We start from the raw sequence: 24,249 nt of genomic DNA, 5'->3' as shown, positions 1-24,249 counted from the left end.
CTGAGGGGAGGCCCCAGGTTGGTCTTTTGGGTCGATTTTGGGCTTTTGATTAAAGGTTCGATTTTTATCGATTGGGTTTGTTTTGTTTGGCATTAATTGATGTATTTGAGTTGATTTTGGCTAGTTTTGATCCGTTCAGAGGTCAGTATGCATGGGATGGAATTTTTGGAGCACCGCTTGGCTTGCTCGGTATTGGATTTGGCTGGTTCGAGGTAAGTAACACTTCTAAACTTGGTACTGAGGGTATGGACCCTGAATATACGTGTTATGTGTTTGGATATTGAGGTGACACACATGATAGGTGACATGCGCGTGGGCATGCACCGTATGAATTGTGACACCGTTATTTTAGTGGCACTGTGTAGTTACCTGATCTTATCTGTAATCATGAAATCTCTATGTGCTAGAACTATTGAGCCGTGATGCACGTTAGAAACCATATCTAGACTACATGCTCATTCAGTTGGGACCCACTAGGGTCATTTCTGCTGTTGATTTATTTGCTTACATTGCAATTTCATACTCAGTTATATTCATTCATTTCATAACATATCTCAGTCTCTATTGCTATTTATTGACATATCATATCATCGTGATATGATGTTGCGACGAGATTGATGACTGAGTGAGGACGAGGGCCTAATCGTGAGTGATATTATGGGATCGGGTTACACGCCGCAGTAGTTTTTTTTATTGATTTATGCCTGGATCTAGCTTATTATAGCGCTTGGGCTGAAGGAGCCTCTCCGGAGTCTGTACATCCCCAGTGAGCACAGTTGATTTATATAGAGGGATGGATCTTCCCTAGGCATGGATCTTGCCTGAATCATTTATATTTGGGGATGGATCTTTCCCGGGCTAGATTGGCCTTGTACCGTACTGAGTGACTGACTGTCAGCTGATGTATATATATTTAGGATGGATTTTTCCTGGGCTGGATTGGCCATATACAATACTCAATGACTGAGTATGTCGAGTGATTGAGCATGATGAGTGGAAAGTATGAGGCAGTGAGATTGAGTACTCTGAGAGTGTGAGTACATGAGTTCATCACTGAGATACATTGCATTTGACATGCGTACTTGAGATACATGCATAGAGATGCATTTCTTTCTGCTACCTAGTTTTGGTGATATTCATGATTTCACCTGCATAGTGACATGTAGGCATATAGATGTACTTTCCTCATGCTATCTGAAAAATGAAACATCTTAATTATTATTGAAAAGTTTTAGGGGAAAAAATCACAGTTTTACGAACCTATTCATATTTTGGTGATTTCGGTAAAAGAATTGGGTTTTTACTGATATACTTGAAAAACATGCCTATTTTTCTGGAATTGCGAACGAGTTGAGCATCTTATATCTAAGTATGTTTCTTGTACCATTATTATTATGTTGTTTGAACTATTGTTGGCTATTGGTGTTGGACTCTGACCTCTATTCCACTTCGTCAGTACTTTCAACCTATGGTTAGATTTGTTATTTATTGAGTAGATGAGATCGGTTATACTCATACTACACTCTTGCACCTTGTGTGTAGATGTTGGATACTGATGTTGCTGTGTTCGACGGAGCTGGATTTGAAGATGTACCTACTTTCTGATTATAGCCGCCTCTTATTCATGGTAGCTCTATACTTATGAAAGATCTGTTCATGTATATTTCAAACAAATGATGTACTTTATTTCATACCAGCTTTATAAATTCTAAATCTTAAACGCTCATGATTTGTACTACCAGTCCTTGGGGAATGTATAAGATGCATATATTTTCTTTTACTTAATTGACTTATTAAATTTCATTGGAATTTGATAGTTGTTAATTGGCTTACCTAGCGGGTTGGGTTAGGTGACATCATGACTAGTTGGATTTTGGGTCGTGACAAGGTGATATCAGAGCTCTAGGTTCATAGGTTCTACAAGTCATGAGCAAGTGTCTAGTAGAGTCTTACAGATCGGTATCTCGGTGTGGTTTTATGCTAGGATCTCTTATGGTGATCTTTGGGTGAGGATCGTGGTATTCTTACAAGTAGAAGTGTCAGCTTGAGGGTAATTCGAAAGGAACTCAGAGAAATGGGACAGCTTGTTAATAGCTTGGATCAACACGGTAATGGATATGATCGGTTCCTTGGGTACTTATGATGTGGTGAGGCTCTACAAGTGTTTTGGTGTCAATACTCTTAGGTTTGGCTACATGCGCGACTTGGTTGAGTTAGAGATATTCAGTTCTAATGGCCTGGTTATGTGCAAATGGATTTCAATGTGTTCTCAATGGTTTCTACCACGGTTTGAGGTATATATTTCTTGTTGGCGTGGGGAGCATGTTGCGTGTTGTGATTTTCTCTTGGATAAGATCAAATGGAAGGTTCCTAGCTAATTGACAATGTATTCTGCTTGTGACTCAGAGTTGATTATGAGATTCTTGTACTCTTCACATGATGGCATGATTGATGCGGTATGTTGTGTGGGATTAAGATTTGTGTGTGCAAGGTCACGGTCCAGTTTTGAAGGAAAGTTCATGAATTCTTAGGAAACATGGACGGTTTCAGTCAACCAGGTGAATGATATCACTACCTGGTATTGCCTGAGAAGGGTGCGCATTTCAGAAGACGCATTGTGTTTTGACTTGCGGATGCTTTATTGGTATTGCAGTACTCACTGATTGATCGACTGTTGATATTCAGATTTTTGCTATATGGCACGGTAGAATTATAGAAGTATCCCTCATGGGATGATCATGTATGAGAGAAGCATTAGAAATTCAGGCAGTGGAGTTGGGATAAGATATGGTGATTCGTGTGTTCTATGGATTTGGAGACTGGGAATTTTCAGAAGTAGATTATTTCGTGGTTGTGGACTGTGAAGATGTGGCCAAAGCTAGCTAGATGATAGTATGTGTTATGATTCAGTTATTGTAGACTTTAGGAGGGTTATTTATCTATTTATGGATGACCAGGGTTGATTTGGGGGCTCATTGGTAGGTCTAACGAGGGTATGTATTCTACATCGGGGCAGATGGGTTGACACCATATTGCTATTGTTGAGGGATGTGCCATTCGGTTAGAATTTATTCGTATCTAATATGTTCTATGTATTACTCTTTCATGTTACAAGGGATTGTGATTCGTTGGTTTATGCACACATGATGTGGTTCAGTTTAGACCTTATAGCGGACTTTGTGTGATTTGGTGATTGGGATATGGAAAGGTTGATTGCGCCTTGGTTACGGTTATTTTGGGTTGTGGAATTGTGTTGATTACTTCTACGTGGATATGGTCGTGCGCCTTGGGTCCTTAATGTCGAATTGCGCGTGGTTATTGATTTTGAGCATGGTGGCTTGGGGTATTTCATATGGACCAGTGTTTGGTGGGGTCACGCATTGCAGTAGGGGTTATGTTAAGATATGATCCTTTGTGTTAGATTCATGTGTTATGGTCCTATGGTGTATGTAGATTCTGAGCATTTCGTTATGGCGGTACTTGTTGAGCTTGCGAGACGTTTCTCTCATATGAGTCATTTTTTATGTTTGAGTATATTTGCATTATTGTGTATTGGTGTACAGATTGCACGGTTTGTAGATCTGGGTATATTGGTATGGCATGTCAGTAGAGTAGCTTGTATTTGATAAGATGAGATTGTCGGATCTAGAATTGGTGCTATCAGATTTGATTGCGGTATATTTAGAAGGATAATGTCGCTGATCGGCTTAGAAATTGACTATAGTCTTGTTGAAGGAGATAGAGTTCCATGACTTGTTGATCTGATAAGTGGTATCGAGTTTCTGCGCGTTTCTTTCATCATCGACAGTATACGAAGGTTTTAGAATGAGGTTTTGTTTGATATGAGGTTTATTACCGGTATTGGGTCATTTTGAGCAGCTACTGTGATCGAAAATTTTGCTACGAGTATGCGAGTCGTGTGGTGTGTCATGTGAGTACATCTTGGGTTATGGCTATGTCTTGATACAGCTTGTTCAGACTTAGACAATGTATAGATGCGAGATTTGGGTCTTATAGAAAATTACGAATGTTGGAAAATTGGATTCTAAGGTTTATGGGCTAGGTTGAATTAAGGATTTTCAGTTATGTTGTGTCGTCATGCTTATATGGATTAGGGTGACGTGGGAGCACCCCCGGGTATGTGCATGGTAAGGTTACACGGTGATCTGATGGCTTGAGAACAACTTTGGGCACATTCGAGGACGAACGTATGTTTAATTAGGGGAGGATGTAACGACCCGACCGATCATTTTGAGCATTTGCATTTCGCTCGATAGTTTGAGGGAATGAGTAAATCCATATGATGTATTATTACTTATGTGAATCGTCGGTTTTGGTTTTCAGGTTATTCAGAATCAATTTGGATGAATGAATTTCATGATTTAAGCTTTAAGTTGGAAAAGTTGACCAAGTTTGACTTTTGGTGAATTTGACCCCGGAACGGAGTTTTGATGTTTTCGTTATGTCCGGATGGTGATTTTGTACTCGGGCATATGCCCGGATTTTCGTTTGGATATTTCTAAAAGGTTTAGGCGCTAATTGGCAAAAGTTGAAAATTTGAAGGTTTGAAAAGTTCATAAGTTTGACTGGGAGTTGACTTTGTGGATATCGGATTCGGATTGTGGTTCTGAGAATTGGAATAACATCATTTTTTCATTTGGGACTTGTGTGCAAAATTTGAGTTTATTCCGAGTTAATTTGATATGTTTCGGCGCGAGTTTTGGAAGTTCAAAGTTCATTTAAGTTTGATTTAAGATGCAATTAGTCGTTTCGATGTTGTTAGGTGTGATTTGAGGACTCGAGTAAGACCGTGTTATGTTATGTTACTTATTGGTATATTCAGATGAGGTCCCGAGTGGCTTGGGTGAGTTTCGGATGGGGTTCAGATCGATTGAGGCCTTGTTGAAGCTGTTGGAATTTTTGGGTTGCTGTTGCAACCCCTTCTGCGGAAGCTTGGTCGCAGAAGCGACTATGCAGAAGAGAGCAGCCTATCGCAGAAACGGACAGGTGCAGCTGGGCATGAGGGTCGCAGGTGCGAGCGCATGGGCGCATCTGCGCGACCGTAGATGTGGTTCAGTGTGCGCAAAAGAGCGATCGTAGAAGCGGTGGCTACTGGTTCAGGGATTTTTTGCAAAAGCATGATATTTACCGTAGAAGCGGTGGTCGCAGATACGACGAGTTGATCGCAAATGCGATGAAGCTGGGTAGAATGTTTTAAATTCGAGGGTTTGTCATTTTTATTACATATTGGGCTATAGACTTCGGAATGGGGCGATTTTGGAGGCAAATTTCATCACAAGGATTGGGGTAAGTATTCTACACTCGAATTTGATTATATTTCGTTAATTTATCTTCATTTTTGGTAATTGGATTATGAGTTTTAAAGAGAAAAATTGGGGATTTTAGCCTAAAGTTTCATATAGTAAATTTTTGAGTTTTGAGTTTTGAGCATAGATTCAGAGTTAGAATTGGGTGAAACTAGTATGGTTGGACCCGTAATTGAATGGGTTGTCGAATTTTATAAGTTTCGTCGAGTTCCGAGGCGTGGGTCTGGGTTGGGCTTTTGGGTTGATTTTGGGCGTTTGATTAAAGATATGATCTTTAGCGATTGGGTTTGTTTCATTTGGCATTAATTGATGTATTTGAGTTGCTTTTGACTAGTTTCGAGCCGTTAGGAGGTCGGTACGTGCAAGATGGAATTTTTGGAGCACCGCTTGGCTTGCTCTGTATTCGATTTGGCTGGTTCGAGGTAAGTAACACTTCAAAACTTGGTGTTGAGGGTATGAACCCTAAATATACGTGTTATGTGTTTGGATGTTGAGGCGACGTCGCACATGCTAGGTGACGGGCGCATGGGCGTGCACCGTTTTAATTGCGACATTGTTATTTCTGTGGTACTGTGTAGTTGCCTGATCTTATCTGTAACCATGAAATCTCTACGTACTAGAGCCTTTGAGATGTGATACACATTAGAAACCATGTCTAGACTACATGCTCATTTTGTTGGGACCCACTGAGGTCATTTCTGTTATTGAGTTATTTACTTACATTGCAATTTCATACTCAATCATGTTCATTCATTTCATATCATATCTCAGTCTCTGTTTCTATTTATTGACATATCATATCATCATTTTTGGGCTAGTTTCATGGCATTATGATCCCGAGAGACTGGAGAGATTGATGACCGAGTGAGGCCGAGGTCCTGATCGTGAGTGATATTATGGGATCGGGCTGCACGCCACATCATGTTCTTATTGATTTATGCCCGAATCTGGCTTATTATAACGCTTGGGCTGAAGTATCACCTCCGGAGTCTGTGCGCCCCCATTGAGCACAATTGATTTATATTGAGGGATGAATCTTCCTTAGGCATGGATCTTGCCCGAATCATTTATACTTGGGGATGGATCTTCCCTGGGCTGGATTGGCCTTATACAGTACTCAGTGACTGATTGTCAGTTGTTGTATATATATTTGGGATGGATCTTCCCTGGGCTGGGTTGGCCATATATAACACTGAGTGACTGAGCATGTCGAGTGATTGAGCATGCTGAGTGGAAAGTGTGAGGCAGTGAGATTGAGTACTATGAGAGTGTGAATACATGAGTTCATCACTGAGATACATTGCATTTGACATACGTACTTGAGATACATGCATAAAGATGTATTTCTTTCTACTACCTGGTTTTGGTGACATTCATGATTTCACTTGCATAGTGACATGTAGGCATAGAGATGTACTTTCCTCATGCTATCTGAAAAATAAAACATCTTAATTGTTGTTGAAAAGTTTTGGGGAAAAAAATCACATTTTTACAAACCTATTCATATTTTGGTGATTTTGGTAAATGAATTGGGTTTTCACTGATATACTTGAAAAACATGCCTATTTTTCTGGAACTGCGAAAGAGTTGAGCATCTTATATCTGAGTATGTTTCTTGTACCATTATTATTATGTTGTTATGAACTATTGTTAGCTATTGGTGTTGGACTCCGACCTCTGTTCTAGCTCGTCACTACTTTCAACCTAAGGCTAGGTTTGTTACTTATTGAGTACATGAGGTCGGTTATACTCATACTACACTTCTGCACCTTGTGTGCAGATGTTGGATGTTGATGTATCTGTGTTCTATGAGATCTGGATTTGAAGATGTACCTGTGTTCCGATTATGGCTGCCTCTTGTACATGATAGCTCTAGACTTATGAAAGATCTGTTCATGTATATTTCAAACAGATGATGTACTTTATTTCATACCAGCTTTGTAAATTCTAAATCTTAGACGCTCATGATTTGTACTACTAGTCTTTGGGGAATGTATAAGATGTAGATATTTTCTTGTACTTAATTGTCTTATTAAATTTCAATAGAATTGGATAGTTGTTAATTGGCTTACCTAGCGGGTTGGGTTAGGTGACATCACGACTAGTTGGATTTTGGGTCGTGACACTGCTCCTCCACCAATAGTAAACACGTATCCACTTGTGGACTTTGTTTATGATGACTATGTGATCCAATTTGGATCACTATATCCTTCAATTACCGCAAGATACTTATTGTAGTGCAAAGCATAATCTTGGGTATGTTTTAGATACCCCAAAACTCGTTTCATTGCCATCTAATGAGTTTGATCGAGATTACTTGTGTAATGACTCAGTTTACTTAGTGCACAAGCTATATCAGGTCGTGTACAATTCATGATATATATTAAACTTCAAAACAATCGAGCATAATCCAATTGAGATTTGATTTGACCAAGATTCTTTGAAAGAGCCACATTTACATCAATCGGGGTCTTTGCGACTTTGAAATCTAAATACTTGAATTTTACAAGTACCATTTTAACGTAATGAGTTTGACACAATGCCAGTCCTTCAGGAGTCCTATGGATTTTAATTCCTAAAATTAAATTAGCAACTCCTAAGTTTTCATATCAAACTTGCTAGCAAGCATACTCTTAGTAGTATTTATATCCGCAATGTCTTTGGTCATTCATAACATATCATCAACATATAAACATACAATGACTATATGATTTGGAGTGATTTTAATGTAAACACATTTATCACACTCATTAATCTTAAATCTATTTGCCAACATTGTTTGGTCAAATTTCGCATGCCATTGTGTGGGTGCTTATTTCAATCCATAAAGTGATTTAACAAGTCAACACACCTTCTTTTCTTTTTCGGGAACCACGAACCCTTCAGATTGTTCCATATAAATTTCTTCCTCCAAAACTCCATTTAAGAAGGCTGTCTTTACATCCATATGATGGATTTCATGATCATACACGAGGGTTAATGCTATTAACACCCGAATAGATGTAATCCTCGTTAGCGGTGAGTATGTATCAAAATAATCAAGACCTTCTCGTTGTCTAAACCCTTTGACAACTAATATTGCCTTATATTTGTCAATAGTACCATCAACTTTCATTTTTCTTTTGATAATCCACTTAGAACCCAAAGGTTTATTTCCTGGAGGAAGATCAACCAATTCCCAAGTATGATTGCTTAATATGGATTCTATCTCACTATTGACTGCCTCTTTCCAATATTGTGCTTCCGAGGAAGACATTGCTTCTTTAAATATTTGAGGCTAATTTTCCAACAAAAATGTTAGATAGTCTGGTCCATAGGAAGTAGTTGTCCTTTGACGTTTACTACATCTTGGATTTTCCTCACTAAACGTACTTTCCTTTGCTTCTTCTCAAGGTCGCTTAGATTATTTACTAGACGACTCACATTCATTTTTATACGGATAAATATTCTCAAAGAATTCAGCATTATCGGATTCGATTACCGTATTAATATAAATATCGGGATTTTCTAATTTTTTTACCAGAAAACGATATGCCTTACTATTTCTTGCATATCCTATGAAAACGCAATCAACTGTTTTCGGTCTAATCTTCAACCTTTAGGGTTTAGGAATTTTCACTTTATCCAAACACCCCCACACTTTAAAATACTTTAAGTTGGGTTTTCTACCTTTCTATTTTTCATATGGAATGGTTTGCATTTTGCTATGGGGAACTCGATTGAGTATTTGGTTAGCTGTAAGAATAGCTACCCCCACAAGTTCTGGGGTAAACCCGAATTTATCAACAAGGTATTCATCATCTCCTTTAACGTTCTATTCTTTCCTTATACAATTCCATTAGATTGCGGTGAGTAAGAGGCAGTTGTTTGGTGAATAATGCCATATTCCAAATATATTTCTTCAAAAGGAGATTCATATTCGCCACCCCTATCACTTCTTATCATTTTGATCTTTTTGTTTAGCTGCGTTACAACTTTATTTTTTGTATTGCTTGAATGCCTCAATTTCTTCATATTTACTATTAAGTAAGTAAATATAGCAATATCTAATATTGTCATCAATAAAAGTTATGAAATATTTTTTTCCATCGCGAGATGGTATTGACTTCATGTCGCAAATATCTGTGTGAATTAAGTCTAAAGGATTTTCCTTTCAACCGACTTATAAGGATGTTTAACATACGTAGCTTCTACATGTATTTGACATTTCAAATTATCACATTCAAATTTAGGCAATACTTCCAAGTTAACCATTTTTCATATAATTTTAAAGTTGACGTGACCTAAACGTGCATGCCATAAATTATTTGACTCAAGTAAGTAAGAATAATCTTGAACTTTATTGATATCAATAGCTATTACATTCAACTTGAAAAGTCCCTCAGTTAGGTATCCTTTTCCTACATATACATCATTCTTACTTATTACAACTTTTTCAGAAACAAACACACACTTAAATCCATTCTTGATAAGAAGTCCAGCAGAGACCAAATTCTTGCAAATTTCAGGAACATGGAGAACATTGAAGTCACCTTCAAAGATATCTTTCCAACCTCTTTAATTTTTGCAGTTACGGAGTTTCCCATAAAGATAGTCTCCTCAGGCCCTGCGGGAACATAAGAGGCAAAAAACTCTTTGTTAGCACAAACATGGCGAGTGGCTCAAGAATCAATCCACCACTCCTTGGGATTTTCTACCAAGATGCATTCAGATAGCATGGCACATAAGTCCTCCATTTCATAATTCTTTTCAACCATGTTTGCTTGACTCTTCTTCTTGTCCTTCTTCGGTGCATGACTGCCCATAGCCTTATGTCCAACCTTTCCATAGTTGTGGAAATTACCCTTTGAACTTCTTCTTGCTCGGGTAATTTTTTGGACCAGACGACTTCTTTCTCTTTATGTTGCTTGTAGACTCTTCCTCAACAATATTTTCTCCCATTATTGTTGAGTTACCACGGGATTTCTTCTCAGCAACCTTGTTGTCCTCTTCAATCCGTAGATGAATAATAGGGTCTTCGATTATCATCTCCTTGCGCTTATATTTCAAGTAATTCTTAAAGTCCTTCCACAACGGAGGCATATTTTCAATAAATACCGCAACTTGAAACGCTTCATTTATGTCCACACCTTCAATCATAAATTTATAATTAGTAAAATAATCAATATCTTGAATAAAAATATTGACTCAATTTATACCTTCAGCAAGGAGGTCATGAACAATCACTTGCAGTTCTTGGACTTGCGTTATGACAGATATGGCGTCAACCATTTTGAAATCCAGATATCTGGCGGCCACAAACATCTTATGTCCATCATCTTCAGTCTTGTACTTCTTTTCAAGAGCATTCCACAACTCTTGTGATATTTTCATGACGCTATAAACATTGTACAAGCCATCTTCCAAGAAACTTAAAATATAATTTTTGCATAAGAAGTCAGAATGCTTCCATGCCTCCGTGACCACAAATCACTCATTTCAGGAGTTTCTTCTCCCAGAACTGGAACGTCCTCGCTGATGAAGCGTTGTAAAATGAGTGTGGTCAGGTAGAAGAATATTTTTTGCTGCAAACACATAAAGTCCATGCCGGAAAACTTTACGGGCTTTTCTGCTGGTGCCATCACCGGTGCAGGAGTTGTGCGACTTGAAGACGCAATAGCCATTGCAGCAGTAATAGTCCCAACAAAACTATTATGTTGTTCCGTACTTGTTGTCATTTTTCTGTAAAAGAAATTGACACAACCAGAATTAGTAAGTCACTGAAGTTTTTATATCTTCCTCGAATACAAACAACTGAGTAAAAAATCACAAGGATTTAAATCTCGTATTGAGTAGAAAGTCAAAAAGACTTTAATCTCAAACTGGAGTAGAAAATCCAAAGATTTTAATCTCCAAAACGGGAGTAAAAAATCTCTAGGATTTTAGTCTCCTAAAGAAGAAAGTAAGATGAACACATAATACAAAATTAAATTCCTTAAGCTTGTTATCAACCCGTGCTCGTAAATAGTTTCTGCAAAAAATAAAACAAACAGAAGCAGAAACAGAATAAAAACAGAATAAATAAAGTTCTGAGCCCAACAGTTTCCTTAAAGAATTTAATCCCCTCACTGTTGCCCAAGGTTGTTGGATTAATTCCTCCCAAGATAGAACGGAACAACTATTATGTAATACCGGCAATGAAAATTATAGTACTTCGTCGAACTCAACAAACGACTTGGCCAGTTATTATCATCGCTTCATGGAGGGTTTCTCGTCTATTGCATCGCCCTCGACCAAATTGATCCAAAAGGGTGCTACTTTCAGGTGGTCGGATGAGTGTGAGGAGAGCCTTCAGAAACTCAAGACTGTCTTGACCACATCTCCAGTTCTAGTTCTACCTTCAGCTTATAGTTCTTATATAGTGTACTGTGATGCTTCTCGGATCGATATTGGGTGTGTCTTGATGCATGAGGGTAGAGTGATTTCTTACGCTTCGCGACAGTTGAAGCCCCATGAGAAGAACTACCCTGTCCACGATATGGAGTTGGCTGCCATCGTTCATGCATTAAAGCTTTGGAGGCACTATCTCTATGGTGTGTCTTGTGAGGTATTTACAGATCATCGGAGTCTCCAGCACTTGTTTAAACAAAAAGGATCTAAATTTGAGGCAACGAAGATGCTTGGAACTGCTAAAGGACAATAATATCACTATTCTGTATAATCCCGGGAAGGCCAATAGGGTGGCCGATGCCTTGAGTATGAAGGCAGTAAGTATGGGTAGCTTTGCATTCATTCTTGTTGGTGAGAGACCACTTGCAGTTGATGTTTAGGCCTTGGCCAACCAGTTCGTGAGATTAGATGTCTCGGAGCCCAGTCATGTTCTAGCTTGTGAGGTTTCTCGGTCTTCCTTATATGATCGCATCAGTGAGCGCCAGTATGATGATCCCCAATTGCTTGTCCTTAAGGACACGGTTCATCACGGTGATGCCAGAGATGTTACTATTGGGTAGGGGTCTTCATAAAAAACCGAAAATCCGGACCAAACCGAAAACCGAACCAAACCGACTAAAAAAACCGATACTTTTTAGGTTTGATTTGGTTTTGGTTTTAAATTTTAAAAATCGATCAAATTTGGTTTGGTTTTGGTTTTAATAAAAAAATAACCGGAAAAACGAACCAAACCGACTATAAAAGTAGCTATATAAATTTATTATTACACTTATATATATGTATATTTTTATATAAAATTGCTGAAATTTTATGGTACATATTAGTCATTTGTATTTTTTGGTCTAGTTTTTTGCTATTATAATAATCTAATTCTTTGCCTTCTAGTTTGATTGGTAGTTTTCTTTTGCTAAGTACAAGAATTTATTTCATGTTAAAAATAATCAATTTTTAATTGAGTACTTAAATTATTCATCACTATTTGAGTCAAATATCATCATTATATCTTGCTAAATGATAGATTTCTCAAAGAGCAATTAGTTTGATAGTGTTATATTGAAAATGTAGTCGCCGGAATATGAATTTGGTAGTGTACGTCTCTTATTTAAGAAAAAACCGATAAATAACCGGAAAAACCGACAAAAATCGAATCGATAAAAAACCAACTGAATTGGTTTGGTTCCAATAATTGAAAAAGCGACTTACGTGGTTTGGTTTCTTTTTAGGAAAAATCGACCCAAACCGAACCATGAATACCCCTACTATTGGGGATGATGGGGTGTTGAGGATGCATGGTCGGATTTGTGTGCCTAATGTGGATGGGCTACGTGAGTTGATTCTTGAGGAGGCCCACAGTTCGCGATATTCCATTCATCCGGGTGACGCAGAGATGTATCAGGACTTGAGGCAACATTATTGGTGGAGGAGAATGAAGAAGGATATAGTAGGGTTTGTAGCTCGGTGCCTTAATTGTCAGCAGGTGAAGTATGAGCAATAGAGACCGGGCAGATTGCATCAGAGGTTAGAGATTCGAGAATGGAAATGGGAGCGGAACACCATGGAGTTTGTAGTTGGGCTCCACGGACTTCGAGGAAGTTCGATACTATTTGGGTGATTGTGGATCGGCTGACCAAGTCCGCACACTTCATTCCAGTTGGGACTACTTATTCTTTAGAGCGGTTGGCTGATATTCACATATGCGAGATCGTCCACCTTCATGGTGTGCCAGTGTCCATCATTTCAGATCGGGGCACGCAGTTTACATCACAATTTAGGAGAGCCGTGCAGCGAGAGTTGGCATCCAAGTTGGGTTGAGTACAACATTTCACCCTCATACGGACGGACAGTCCGAGCACACTATGCAGATATTGGAGGACATGCTACGCGCATGTGTCATTGATTTCAGGGGTTCATGGGATCCGTTTCTGCCGCTCATGGAGTTTGCCTACAACAATAATTACCACTCGAGCATTCAAATGGCTCCGTATGAGGCTTTGTATGGGAGACGGTGTAGATCTCTGGTGAGTTCGTTTGAGCTGTGTGAGGCTAGGCTATTGGGTACTGACTTGGTACTGGAAGGTTTGGATGAAGTTAAATTGATTTAAGATTGGATTCGCACGGTGCAGTCCAGACAGAAGAGTTACGCCGACAGGAAGGTTCGTGATGTTGCTTACATGGTTGGGGAGAAGGTACTGCTCAAGGTTTCAACCATGAAGGGTGTTATGAGGTTCAGGAATAAGGGCAAGTTGAGCCCTCGGTATATTAGTCCTTTTGAGGTACTCTAGAGGATTGGAGAGGTGGCTTACAAGCATGCCTTGCCACCTAGTTTGTCGAGTGTGCATCCATTATTTCATGTTTCTATACTCTGAAAGTATATCGGTGATCCATCTCATATTTTGGAGCGCAATCGCAGGTGCGGATTTCCTATCGCACCTGTGCACCCTTCGCTTCTGCACCCATCACGTCGCACATGCGGCCACGCAGGTGCGGAAAACTCCTCGCACTTGCGACCACAGTCCTCCCAATATTGGCTCCTTCTGCGCTCCTCAGCTCGCACCTGCAATCAAAGCTCCGCAAGTGCGATTACACCAGCAGACTCACTGCTTCAGCCATGCACCAAGTCTCATTTCTGATCCGTTAACCATTCGAAATCAACCTGAGTCCCCCGGGACCTCAACCAAACATATCAACAAGTCCTAAAACACGATATGAACTTATTCGAGCCCTCAAATCACATCAAACAACATCAAAAAAATGAATCACACCCCAATTCAAGCCTATTGAAACTAAGGAAATTTAAACTTCTACAAACACCGCTGAAACCTATCAAATCACGTCCGATTGACACTAAATTTTGCACACAAGTCACATTTGACATTACGGACCTACTCTAACTTTGGAAATAGGAATCCGACCCCAATATCAAAAAGTCCAATCCCGGTCAAACTTTCCAAAAAATCCAATTTTTGCCATTTCAAGCCTAATTCCACTACGAACCTCCAAATCACCATGCAGACACGCTTCTAAGTCCAAAAATCACCCAACGAAGCAAATGGAAACAACAAAACTCCATTCAGGGGTCGTTTACACATAAGTCAATATCTGGTCAACCATTTCAACTTAAGCTTTCAACCATGAGACCAAGTGTCTCAATTCATTCCGAAACCTCACCGGACCCAAACCTACTACCCCCCCAAGTCACATAACAGCTATAAAGTATAAAATAAATAGTAAATGGGGGAACGAGGATATAACTCTTAAAACGACCGGCCGGGTCATTACATTCTCCCCCTCTTAAACAAACGTTCGTCCTCGAACAGGTTTAGAAACGTACCTGGAGTCTCAAATAGGTGTGTATATCCGCTCTGCATCTCTCGCCCAGTCTCCCAAGTAGCCTCCTCGACTGGTTGACCTCTCCGTTGCACCTTCATTGAAGTTATGTCCTTTGACCTTAACTTTCAAACCTGCCGATCTAAAATGACCACCGGCTCCACATCATAAATCAAATCACCATCCAACTGAACTGTGCTAGAGGGAGAGGACCGCATAAGCAGAGGCCCAACTCCAGTGGTTCACCGCTGAAGCGGGAGGAATGTCACTTCTGCAATGCCGCAGATACGGTTAAATTTTTGCAGAAGTGGAAGGGTTGGACAAAACACTTAAATTCAAGGGTTCACGATTTTGCTTCATTTTAAACATTTCAAGCTCGGGTTTGGGCGATTCTTGAGAGGATTTTCGAGGGGTTTCTTGAGGTAAGTCCCTTGTGTTCATTTTTTATCAATATTCTTGTTTGCCCATTGAATTTTCCATATAGTTTGTGTGTATTTAAGGTGGAATTTGTGAGTTTGAGGTTAAGGATTCGGAGAGTTGAATTTGGGGATTTGGGTAACGATTTGGTGTCGGATTTTGGTAAATTTGGTATGGTTAGACTCGTGGTTTAATGGGCTTTCAGTTTTTGTGACTTTTATCGGATTTTGATACGTGGGCCCAGGGGCCGACGTTTGAGTCAACTTTTGACTTTTAATTTATAACTTAGTATTTTCTTATGGAGTTGATTCCATTAGCCCGTGTTGATTGTATCACATTGCTTGTGGCTAGAATCGAGGTATTCAAAGGCCATTTCATGTGTCAAGGGTGTGTTGGAGTAGAGATTTTCTCGGATTGAGGTAAGTAACACTTCTATACCTAGCCCTGAGGGTTCGAAACCCTGAATTACGTGTTATATGATTGGTGTTGAGGTGACACACATGCCAAGTGACGTGTGTGTGGGCGTGCACCGTAAGAACTGTGACCTAGTTGATTCCATGGAACTGTATAGTGGATTTATCATGTTGATATCTGTGTTTTCATCTTGTGATAAGTAATTGAGTTGCCAATCATGCTAGAAATCATGCTTAGGCTATTGCTGGTACTGTTGGGACCCATAGTGTCATTTCCTTACTGTTGACTTATTGATTACATTGAAATTTCGTACTCAATCATACTTATTCATTGCATATCATATCTCAGTCTCTGTTGTTATTTATTGCTATATCATATCATCATTTTGGGCTAGTTTCACGACACTATAAGCCCGAGAGAGAGAGACTGGAGAGATTGATGACTGAGTGAGGCCGAGGGCCTGATTGAGAGTGACAGTTATGGGATCGGGCTGCACACCACATCATGTTTACTGATTTATGCCTGGATCTGGTTTATTATAGCGCTTGGGCTGAGGGATCCCATCCGGAGTCTGTACACACCCCAGTGAGCGTAATTGATTATATTGAGGGATGGATCTTCCCAGGACATGGATCTTGTCCGAATCATTTATATTTGGGGATGGATCTTCCCTTGGGCTAGATTGGCCTTATGCAGTACTGAGTGACTGACTGTCAGTTGATTATATATATGGGATGGATCTTTCCTGGGCTTAATTGGCCATATACAGTACTGAGTGACTGAGTATTCAGAGAGTGTGAGTACACGGGGATTTCAGAGTGGTGCATCCCATACCACATGTGCATTGGCATGTAGAAGCAGAGAGGTCATACTCCTCATATCATTCAAAATTTGATCTATTTCACTTAAATTGAGTTTAACTGTTGAACTTGAAAGCATGCATATATTTATGTACTGTTATTTCTATATTGAACTGTATCTGCTGAGTTTGTCACTACCTTTCAGTCCAAAGTTAGATTTGTTACTTATTGAGTTGGTTGTACTCACGCTACACCCTGCACCTTGTGTGCAGATCCAGGTGCACCTTGTGGAGTTCGGACTTTTCAGAGATTATCGATGTAGTTGCTTGGTATTCGCAGACCTTGACTCTCCCTCCTTATCTTCCATTTTATGTTTTGGTTTTTATTTCCTAGACGGTGTATTAGACTGTGTTTTTATGTAGATGCTCCTGTACTCGGTGACGCCCTGGTTTTGGGAGAGATTTTGTATGGAATTATGATTTCTTACTCTGTTTTAAAAAGATTTTCCTTAATTTTAACTACTTCTATATATTTCAAAGTTTTCGAGTGTCGTAAATGTCTGCGTAGTCGACTTGCCTAGTACCATGATAGGCGCTTTCACGACAGGTTAGTTTTGGGTCGTGACAAGTTGGTATCAGAGCCTAGGTGACATATGTCTCACGAGTCATGAGTAGAATTAGTAGAGTCTTGCAGATTGGTACAGAGACGTCTATACTTATCTTCGAGAGGCTGCCGAACCCTTAGGAAACTTCACATTCTTGTATTCTTGTCATGCAAATTTATTGATTCCGGACACTAAATTTATGTTGTTCTATTATCTCACAGATGATGAGGACACGTGCTACCGGACAAGACGGCCAACAACCAGTACCACTAGCTTGGACAACGAGAGGCCGGGGTCACGGTAGGGGCCGCGGTAGGGGTAGAGGTGCAATTCGTTCATCAACTAGAGCAGCACCTGTAGATCCACCAGTTGCTCTAGCTCAGGAGCAGGTTCCAGATGTAGTTGAGCCAGTGGGGCCAGCCCAAGCACCAACTGTGCCCATTGTGATTCCAGGGCTTCAGGAGGCTCTAGCCCTGATATTGACTGTTTGAACTGGCCTTGCCCAGGTGGTTTCGGCTCAGGTTGCACCAACCACTTCTCAGGATGGGGAAGGTACTCATACCCCAATTGCGCGTACTCCAGAGCAGGTGATGCAAGGACTTCAGACACCGGGGGTACTACTAGCCCAGCCGATTGCAGTTGCTCAAGCCTAGGTGGGTCCCGTTATGACTGATGATGAGCAGAAGAGACTTGAGAGGTTTGGGAGGCTCCAACCTTCATCATTCAATGGGACTGAATCTGAGGATGCCCAGGACGTTTTGCACAGGTGCCAGTAGATTCTTTGCATGGCAGGTATGCTAGAGACCAGTGGGGTCTCATTCACCACTTTTTAGTTTATTGGGGATGCTTTCAGATGATGGGAGGCCTATGAGAGGCGCAGGCCAGTCGGTGCAGCACCACTTACATGGAATGAGTTCTTTGGTCTCTTCTTGGAGAAGTTCATGCCACAATCTCGCAGGGAGGAGCTGCGCAGATGATTTGAGCAGCTTCGTCAGGATGGTATGTTTGTGACCCAGTACGAGATGAGGTTTTCGAAGTTGTCTCTCCATATAGTTTGGTTGGTTCCCACTGATAGGGAGAGGATTAGGAGATTTATTGATGGCCTCACTTATCAGCTTCGGTTGCTTATGACTAGGGAGAGGGTATCTGGTGCTACCTTCGACGAGGTGGTCGATATTGCTCGGCAGATAGAGATGGTCCGTAGTCATGAGCACGGAGAGAGGGAGGCTAAGAGGCCTCGTAGCTTGGGTGGTTTCAGCGGTGCTCCTTCTGGGGGTCAGTTCTACCACAGCAAGGGACGTCCTTATAAGCATGCCCAAACGGCTCGTCCGGTTCACCGTGGTGCATCATCCAGTCATGGTTCATACAGTGCTCATCAGGGTGAGTCATCTCTTAGTGCCCTTTTAGCTCAGAGTTCATCTCGTGCACCATCAGCTTAGGGTTTATTTATACCAGGTCCTTCTGATAGTTATGTTGGCTCTTAAGGACTGCCTCAATCCTCACCATCATTTTCAGGGAGGGGTTGTCTTGAGTGTGGAGATTTGGGTCACATAAAGAGACATTGTCCCCGCCTTTTGGGAGGTCCAGCTCAGTAGAGGAGTCAGACTATGACTTCAGCACTAGTTATTTCACCACCCACCCAGCCAGCTCGGAGTGGGGCTCAGTCAGCTAGGGGTCACCTAAGAGGGGGAGGCCGATCAGGTAGCGGTCATGCCCGATTCTATATTATTCCTGCCAGACCAGATACTATTGCTTCAGATATAGTGATCATATGTATTGTCTAAGTATTCCATAGGGATGCCTTTGTATTATTTGACCCTGGTTCCATTTATTCGTATATATCATCATATTTTGCGCATTATCTGGATATGCCCCGTGAGTCCTTAGTTTCATCTGTTCATGTATCTACGCTAGTGGGCGACACCATTATTGTGGAACGTGTATATAGGTCATGTGTTGTAACTATTGGGGGATTTAAGACTAGAGTTGATATCTTATTGCTTAGTATGGTTGATTTCGACGTGATCTTGGGTATAAATTGGTTGTCTCCATGTCATGTTGTTCTAGATTGTCACCCTAAGACCGTGACGTTGGCAATGCCGTGGTTACCAAGGATTGAGTGGAGAGGTTCTCTAGACTATGTTCCCAGCATAGTCATTTCATATTCGAAGGCCCAACGGATGGTTGGGAAGGGTTATTTATCTTATTTGGCCTTTGTGAGGGATGTTAGTGCTGATACTCCTTCTATTGATTCTGTTCTGGTGGTGCGATATTTTTCGAATATGTTTCATGCAGACCTACCGGGCATGCTGCCTGACAGGGATATTGACTTTAGTATTGACTTGGTGCCGGACACTCAGACCATTTCTATTCTTCCGTATCGTATGCAACCATCTGAGTTGGAGGAATTGAAAGAGCAGCTTCAGGAACTACTTGATAAGGGGTTTATTAGGCCTAGTGTGTCGCCTTGGGGTGCACCAGTCCTATTTGTGAAGAAGAATGATGGTACTATGCGGGTGTGCATAGAATATAGGCAGTTGAACAAAGTTATAATCAAGATCAAGTATCCTTTTGCATCGCATTGATGATCTATTTGACCAGCTTCAGGGAGCGAGGGTGTTCTCAAAGACTGATTTGAGGTCTGGGTATCACCAGTTGAATATTCAGGACTCAAATATTCTAAAGACAACATTCAAGACCTGTTATGATCATTATGAGTTCCTTGTGATATCTTTTGGGCTGACCAACACCCCAGCAACATCCATGCATCTGATGAACAGTGTATTTCAGCCTTATCTTGACTCATTTGTCATAGTGTTCATTGATGATATCATGTTGTACTCTTGTAGCCAGGAGGAGCATGCTCAGCATTTGAGAGTTGTGTCGCAGCGGTTGAGGGAGAAAAAACTTTATGCCAAGTTCTCCAAGTGTAAGTTTTGTCTTAGTTCAGTGGAAATTTTGAGGCACGCGGTGTCCAGTGAGGGGATTCAGGTGGATCCGATGAAGATTGAGGCAGTTTAGAATTGGCCCAGACCATCCTCAGCTACGGAGATTAGGAGCTTTCTCGGCTTGGCCGGTTATTATCGTTGCTTCATGAAGGGTTTATCATTTATTGCATTGCCCTTAACCAAATTGACCAAAAAGGGTGCTACTTTCAGGTGGTCGGATGAGTGTAAGGAGTGCTTTCAGATGCTTAAGACTTCCTTGACCACAACTCCAGTTCTAGTTCTACCTTCAACTTCTGGTTCTTATATAGTGTACTGTGATGCTTCTCGGATCGGTATTGGGTGTGTCTTGATGCAGGAGGGTAGAGTGATTACTTATGCTTCACGAAAATTGAATCCCCATGAGAAAAACTACCATGTCCATGATTTGGAGTTGGCTTCCATCGTTCATGCATTAAAGATTTGGAGGCACGATCTCTATGGTGTGTCTTGTGAGGTATTTATAGATCATCGGAGTCTCCTGCACTGGTTCAAACAAAAGGATCTAAATTTGAGGCAACAGAGATGGTTAGAACTACTAAAGGACTATGATATCATTATTTTGTATCATCCCGGGAAGGCCAATGTGATGGCCGATGCCTTGAGTAGGAAGGCAGTGAGTATGGGTAGCCTTGCATTCATTCTTATTGGTGAGAGACTGCTTGCAGTTGATTTTCAGGCCTTGACCAACCAGTTCGTGAGATTAGATGTCTAAGAGCCCAGTCATGTTCTAGCTTGTGTGGTTTCTCGGTCTTCCTTATATGATCGCATCAGAGAGCGCCAGTATGATGATCCCCATATGCTTGTCCTTAATGACACGGTTCAGCGTGGTGATGCCAGAGATGTTACTATTGGGGATGATCGGGTGTTGAGGATACATGGTCGGATTTGTGTGCCTAATGTGGATGGGCTACGCGAGTTGATTCTTGAGGAGGCCCACAGTTCGCGGTATTCAATTCATCCGGGTGCCGTGAAGATGTATCAGGACTTGAGGCAGCATTATTGGTGGAGGAGAATGAAGAAGAATATAATGGGGTTTGTAACTCGGTGCCTTAACTGTCAGCAGGTGAAGTATGAGCATCAGAGACCAGGCATATTGCATCAGAGGTTAGATATTCCAGAATGGAAATGGGAGCGGACCACCATGGATTTTGTAGTTGGGCTCCAACAGACTTCGAGGAACTTCGATGCTATTTGGGTGACTGTGGATCGGCTGACCTAGTTTGCGCACTTCATTCTAGTTAGGACTACTTATTCTTCAGAGCGGTTGGCTGAGATTTACATCAGCGAAATCGTCCACCTTCACGATGTGTGAGTGTCCATTATTTCAGATCAGGGCACGTAGTTTACATCATAGTTTTGGAGAGCCGTGCAGCAAGAGTTGGGCACCCAGGTTGAGTTGAGCATAACATTTCACCCTCAGATGGATGGACAATCCGAGCACACTATTCAGATATTGAAGGACATGCTATGCGGTTGTGTCATTGATTTTGGGGGTTCATAGGATCAGTTTCTTCCTGTCGCGGAGTTGGCCTACAACAATAGTTACCAGTCGAGCATTCAGATGGCTCCGTATGAGGCTTTGTATGGGAGACGATGTAGATCTCCAGTGGGTTGGTTTGATGTGGGTGAGGCTAGGCTATTGGGTACTGAGTTGGTACAGGATGCTTTGGACAAAGTTAAATTAATTCAGGATCGGCATCGCACGACGCAGTCCAGATAGGAGAGTTACGCCAACAAGAAGGTTCGTGATGTTTCTTACATGGTTGGGGAAAAACACTGCTCAAGGTTTCACCCATGAAAGGTGTTATGAGGTTCGGGAAGAAGGGAAAGTTGAACCCTCGGTATATTGGGCCTTTTGAGGTACTCCAGAGGATTGGAGAGGTGGCATACAATCTTGCCTTACCACTTAGTTTGTTGAGTGTGCATCCGGTATTTCATGTTTCTATGCTCCGGAAGTATGTTGGTGTTCCGTCTCATGTTTTAAATTTAAGCACGGTTAAGTTGGATGGTGATTTGACTTATGATGTGGAGCCGGTGGCCATTTTGGATCGGCAGGTTCGAAAGTTGAGGTCAAAGGACATAACTTCAGTGAAGGTGCAGTGGAAAGGCCAGCCAGCCGAAGAGGCTATATGGGAGATTGAGCGGGAGATATGGAGCAGATATCCACACCTATTTGAGACTCCAGGTACGTTTCTAGACCCGTTCGAGGATGAATGTTTGTTTAAAAGGAGGATGATGTAACGACCCGACCCGACTGTTCGTTTTGACTTGGTAAATTTGGTATGGTTGGACTCGTGGTTGAATGGGATTTCGAGTTTTGTGACTTTTATCGGATTTCGAGACATGGGCCCCGGTGTCGGCTTTTATGTCGACTTTTGACTTTTGATTTATAACTTAATATTTTCTTATGGAATTGATTCCATTAGCCCATGTTAATTGTATCGCATTGCTTGTGGCTAGATTCGAGGCATTTCAGAGGCCGTTTTACAAGGCAAGGGTGTGTTGGAGTAGAGATTTGCTCGGATTGAGGTAAGTAACACTTCTAAACTTGGCCCTGAGGGTTTGAAACCCCGAATTATGTGTTATATGATTGGTGTTAAGGTGACGCACATGCCAAGTGACGGGTGTATGGGCGTGCACTATAAGATTTGTGACCTAGTTGATTCCATGGAACTACATAGTGGATTTTTCTTGTTGATATCCGTATTTTCATCATGTGATAAGTAATTGAGATGCCAATCATTCTAGAAATCATGTTAGGCTATTGCTGGTATTGTTGGGACCCATAGTGGTCGTTTCCTTACTGTTGACTTATTGATTACATTGAAATTTTGTACTCAGTCATATTTATTCATTGTATATCATATCTCAGTCTCTTTTGCTATTTATTGCTATATCATATCATCATTTTGGGCTAGTTTCACGACACTATGAGATCGAGAGAGTGAGACTGGAGAGATTGATGACTAAGTGAGGCCGAGGGCCTGAGAGTGACAGTTATGGGATCGGGCTGCACGCCGCAACATGTTTATTGATTTATGCCTGGATCTGGCTTATTATAGCGCTTAGGCTGAAGGAGCACCTCCTGAGTCTGTACATACCCCCAGTGAGCACAATTGATTTCCTTCCAAATCTTTTTCCTCCATTTACCATTCACACCTCTTATCTAATTAGATAAAACCCCAACAATCCCCCACATTAATGGGGCGTGGCTATCTGAAAATATTCATGCATGAAAAAACTGTGTGATTTACAAGCAAGGATTAATCGCATCTGGAAAAGTAGGTTTCCCTTTAAACTTTTCATAGTGAACTTATGTCGGATATACTCGATCAATCAGTAGATTTGATATCTTTGAACCGTCGAACTTTGACGTATACCTAGACAACCATAAGTCACACAATCAACCCTTTAACCGCCTTCGGTTCTTATTGTTGTGTTTGTTTCAGCCATGAACACTGCCTGGTTCATAAGTGTGTAGAGAACTGGCCTTACAAAATTCTCCTTGAAGCGGCTTACACTTCCCACTTATATAGGTGATTGCTATATGTGTTATCCCATAGATACACTATGCGATATACTCCATATCAAACTTAGAAACCATTAAAAAAACCTTAACGCTTTATCCTTGGTACTGGACATTGTCTCATCACGAGAATAGACCAAAATTTTATTTGACAATGTTGAACCGTCACTAAAGACTTTGTTTGATCTCCTTGAACCTAGATATTGGATCTCCAGTCTTCTAGGTTGAGTTACTGCCATAGTGACTTGTCGTCGTCCATAGTCCCATATCTTTCGATGATTTATCAACCACCTCTCTATTTAGGCCTTTTGTAAGAATATCTGACACATTATCTTATGACTTTACGTAGTCAATTTTGATTATTCCACTAGCGAGTAGTTTTCTAACGGTATTATGTCTTCGTCGTATTGTGATGAGA

At 40.9% G+C, this 24,249-nt stretch overlaps 1 protein-coding gene across 1 annotated transcript; it reads right to left on the bottom strand.

The window, feature by feature from the left end:
• Positions 1–10,166: 10,166 nt before the first annotated feature.
• LOC138892105 (uncharacterized) lies at positions 10,167–11,044 on the bottom strand. The gene is made up of 3 exons (XM_070175800.1): positions 10,782–11,044; positions 10,526–10,737; positions 10,167–10,456 (listed from the first exon to the last, which is right to left on the bottom strand). Exons 1-3 carry the CDS (start codon positions 11,042–11,044, stop codon positions 10,167–10,169), a joined length of 765 nt encoding a protein of 254 aa, XP_070031901.1.
• Between the last annotated feature and the right edge of the window lie 13,205 nt (positions 11,045–24,249).

This window comes from Nicotiana tomentosiformis, chromosome 5 (assembly GCF_000390325.3).
Source record: "Nicotiana tomentosiformis chromosome 5, ASM39032v3, whole genome shotgun sequence".
Classification (NCBI taxonomy): Eukaryota; Viridiplantae; Streptophyta; class Magnoliopsida; order Solanales; family Solanaceae; genus Nicotiana; species Nicotiana tomentosiformis.
Note: the sequence above shows the minus strand (reverse complement) of the source record. Positions and strands in the feature narration are given on the sequence as shown.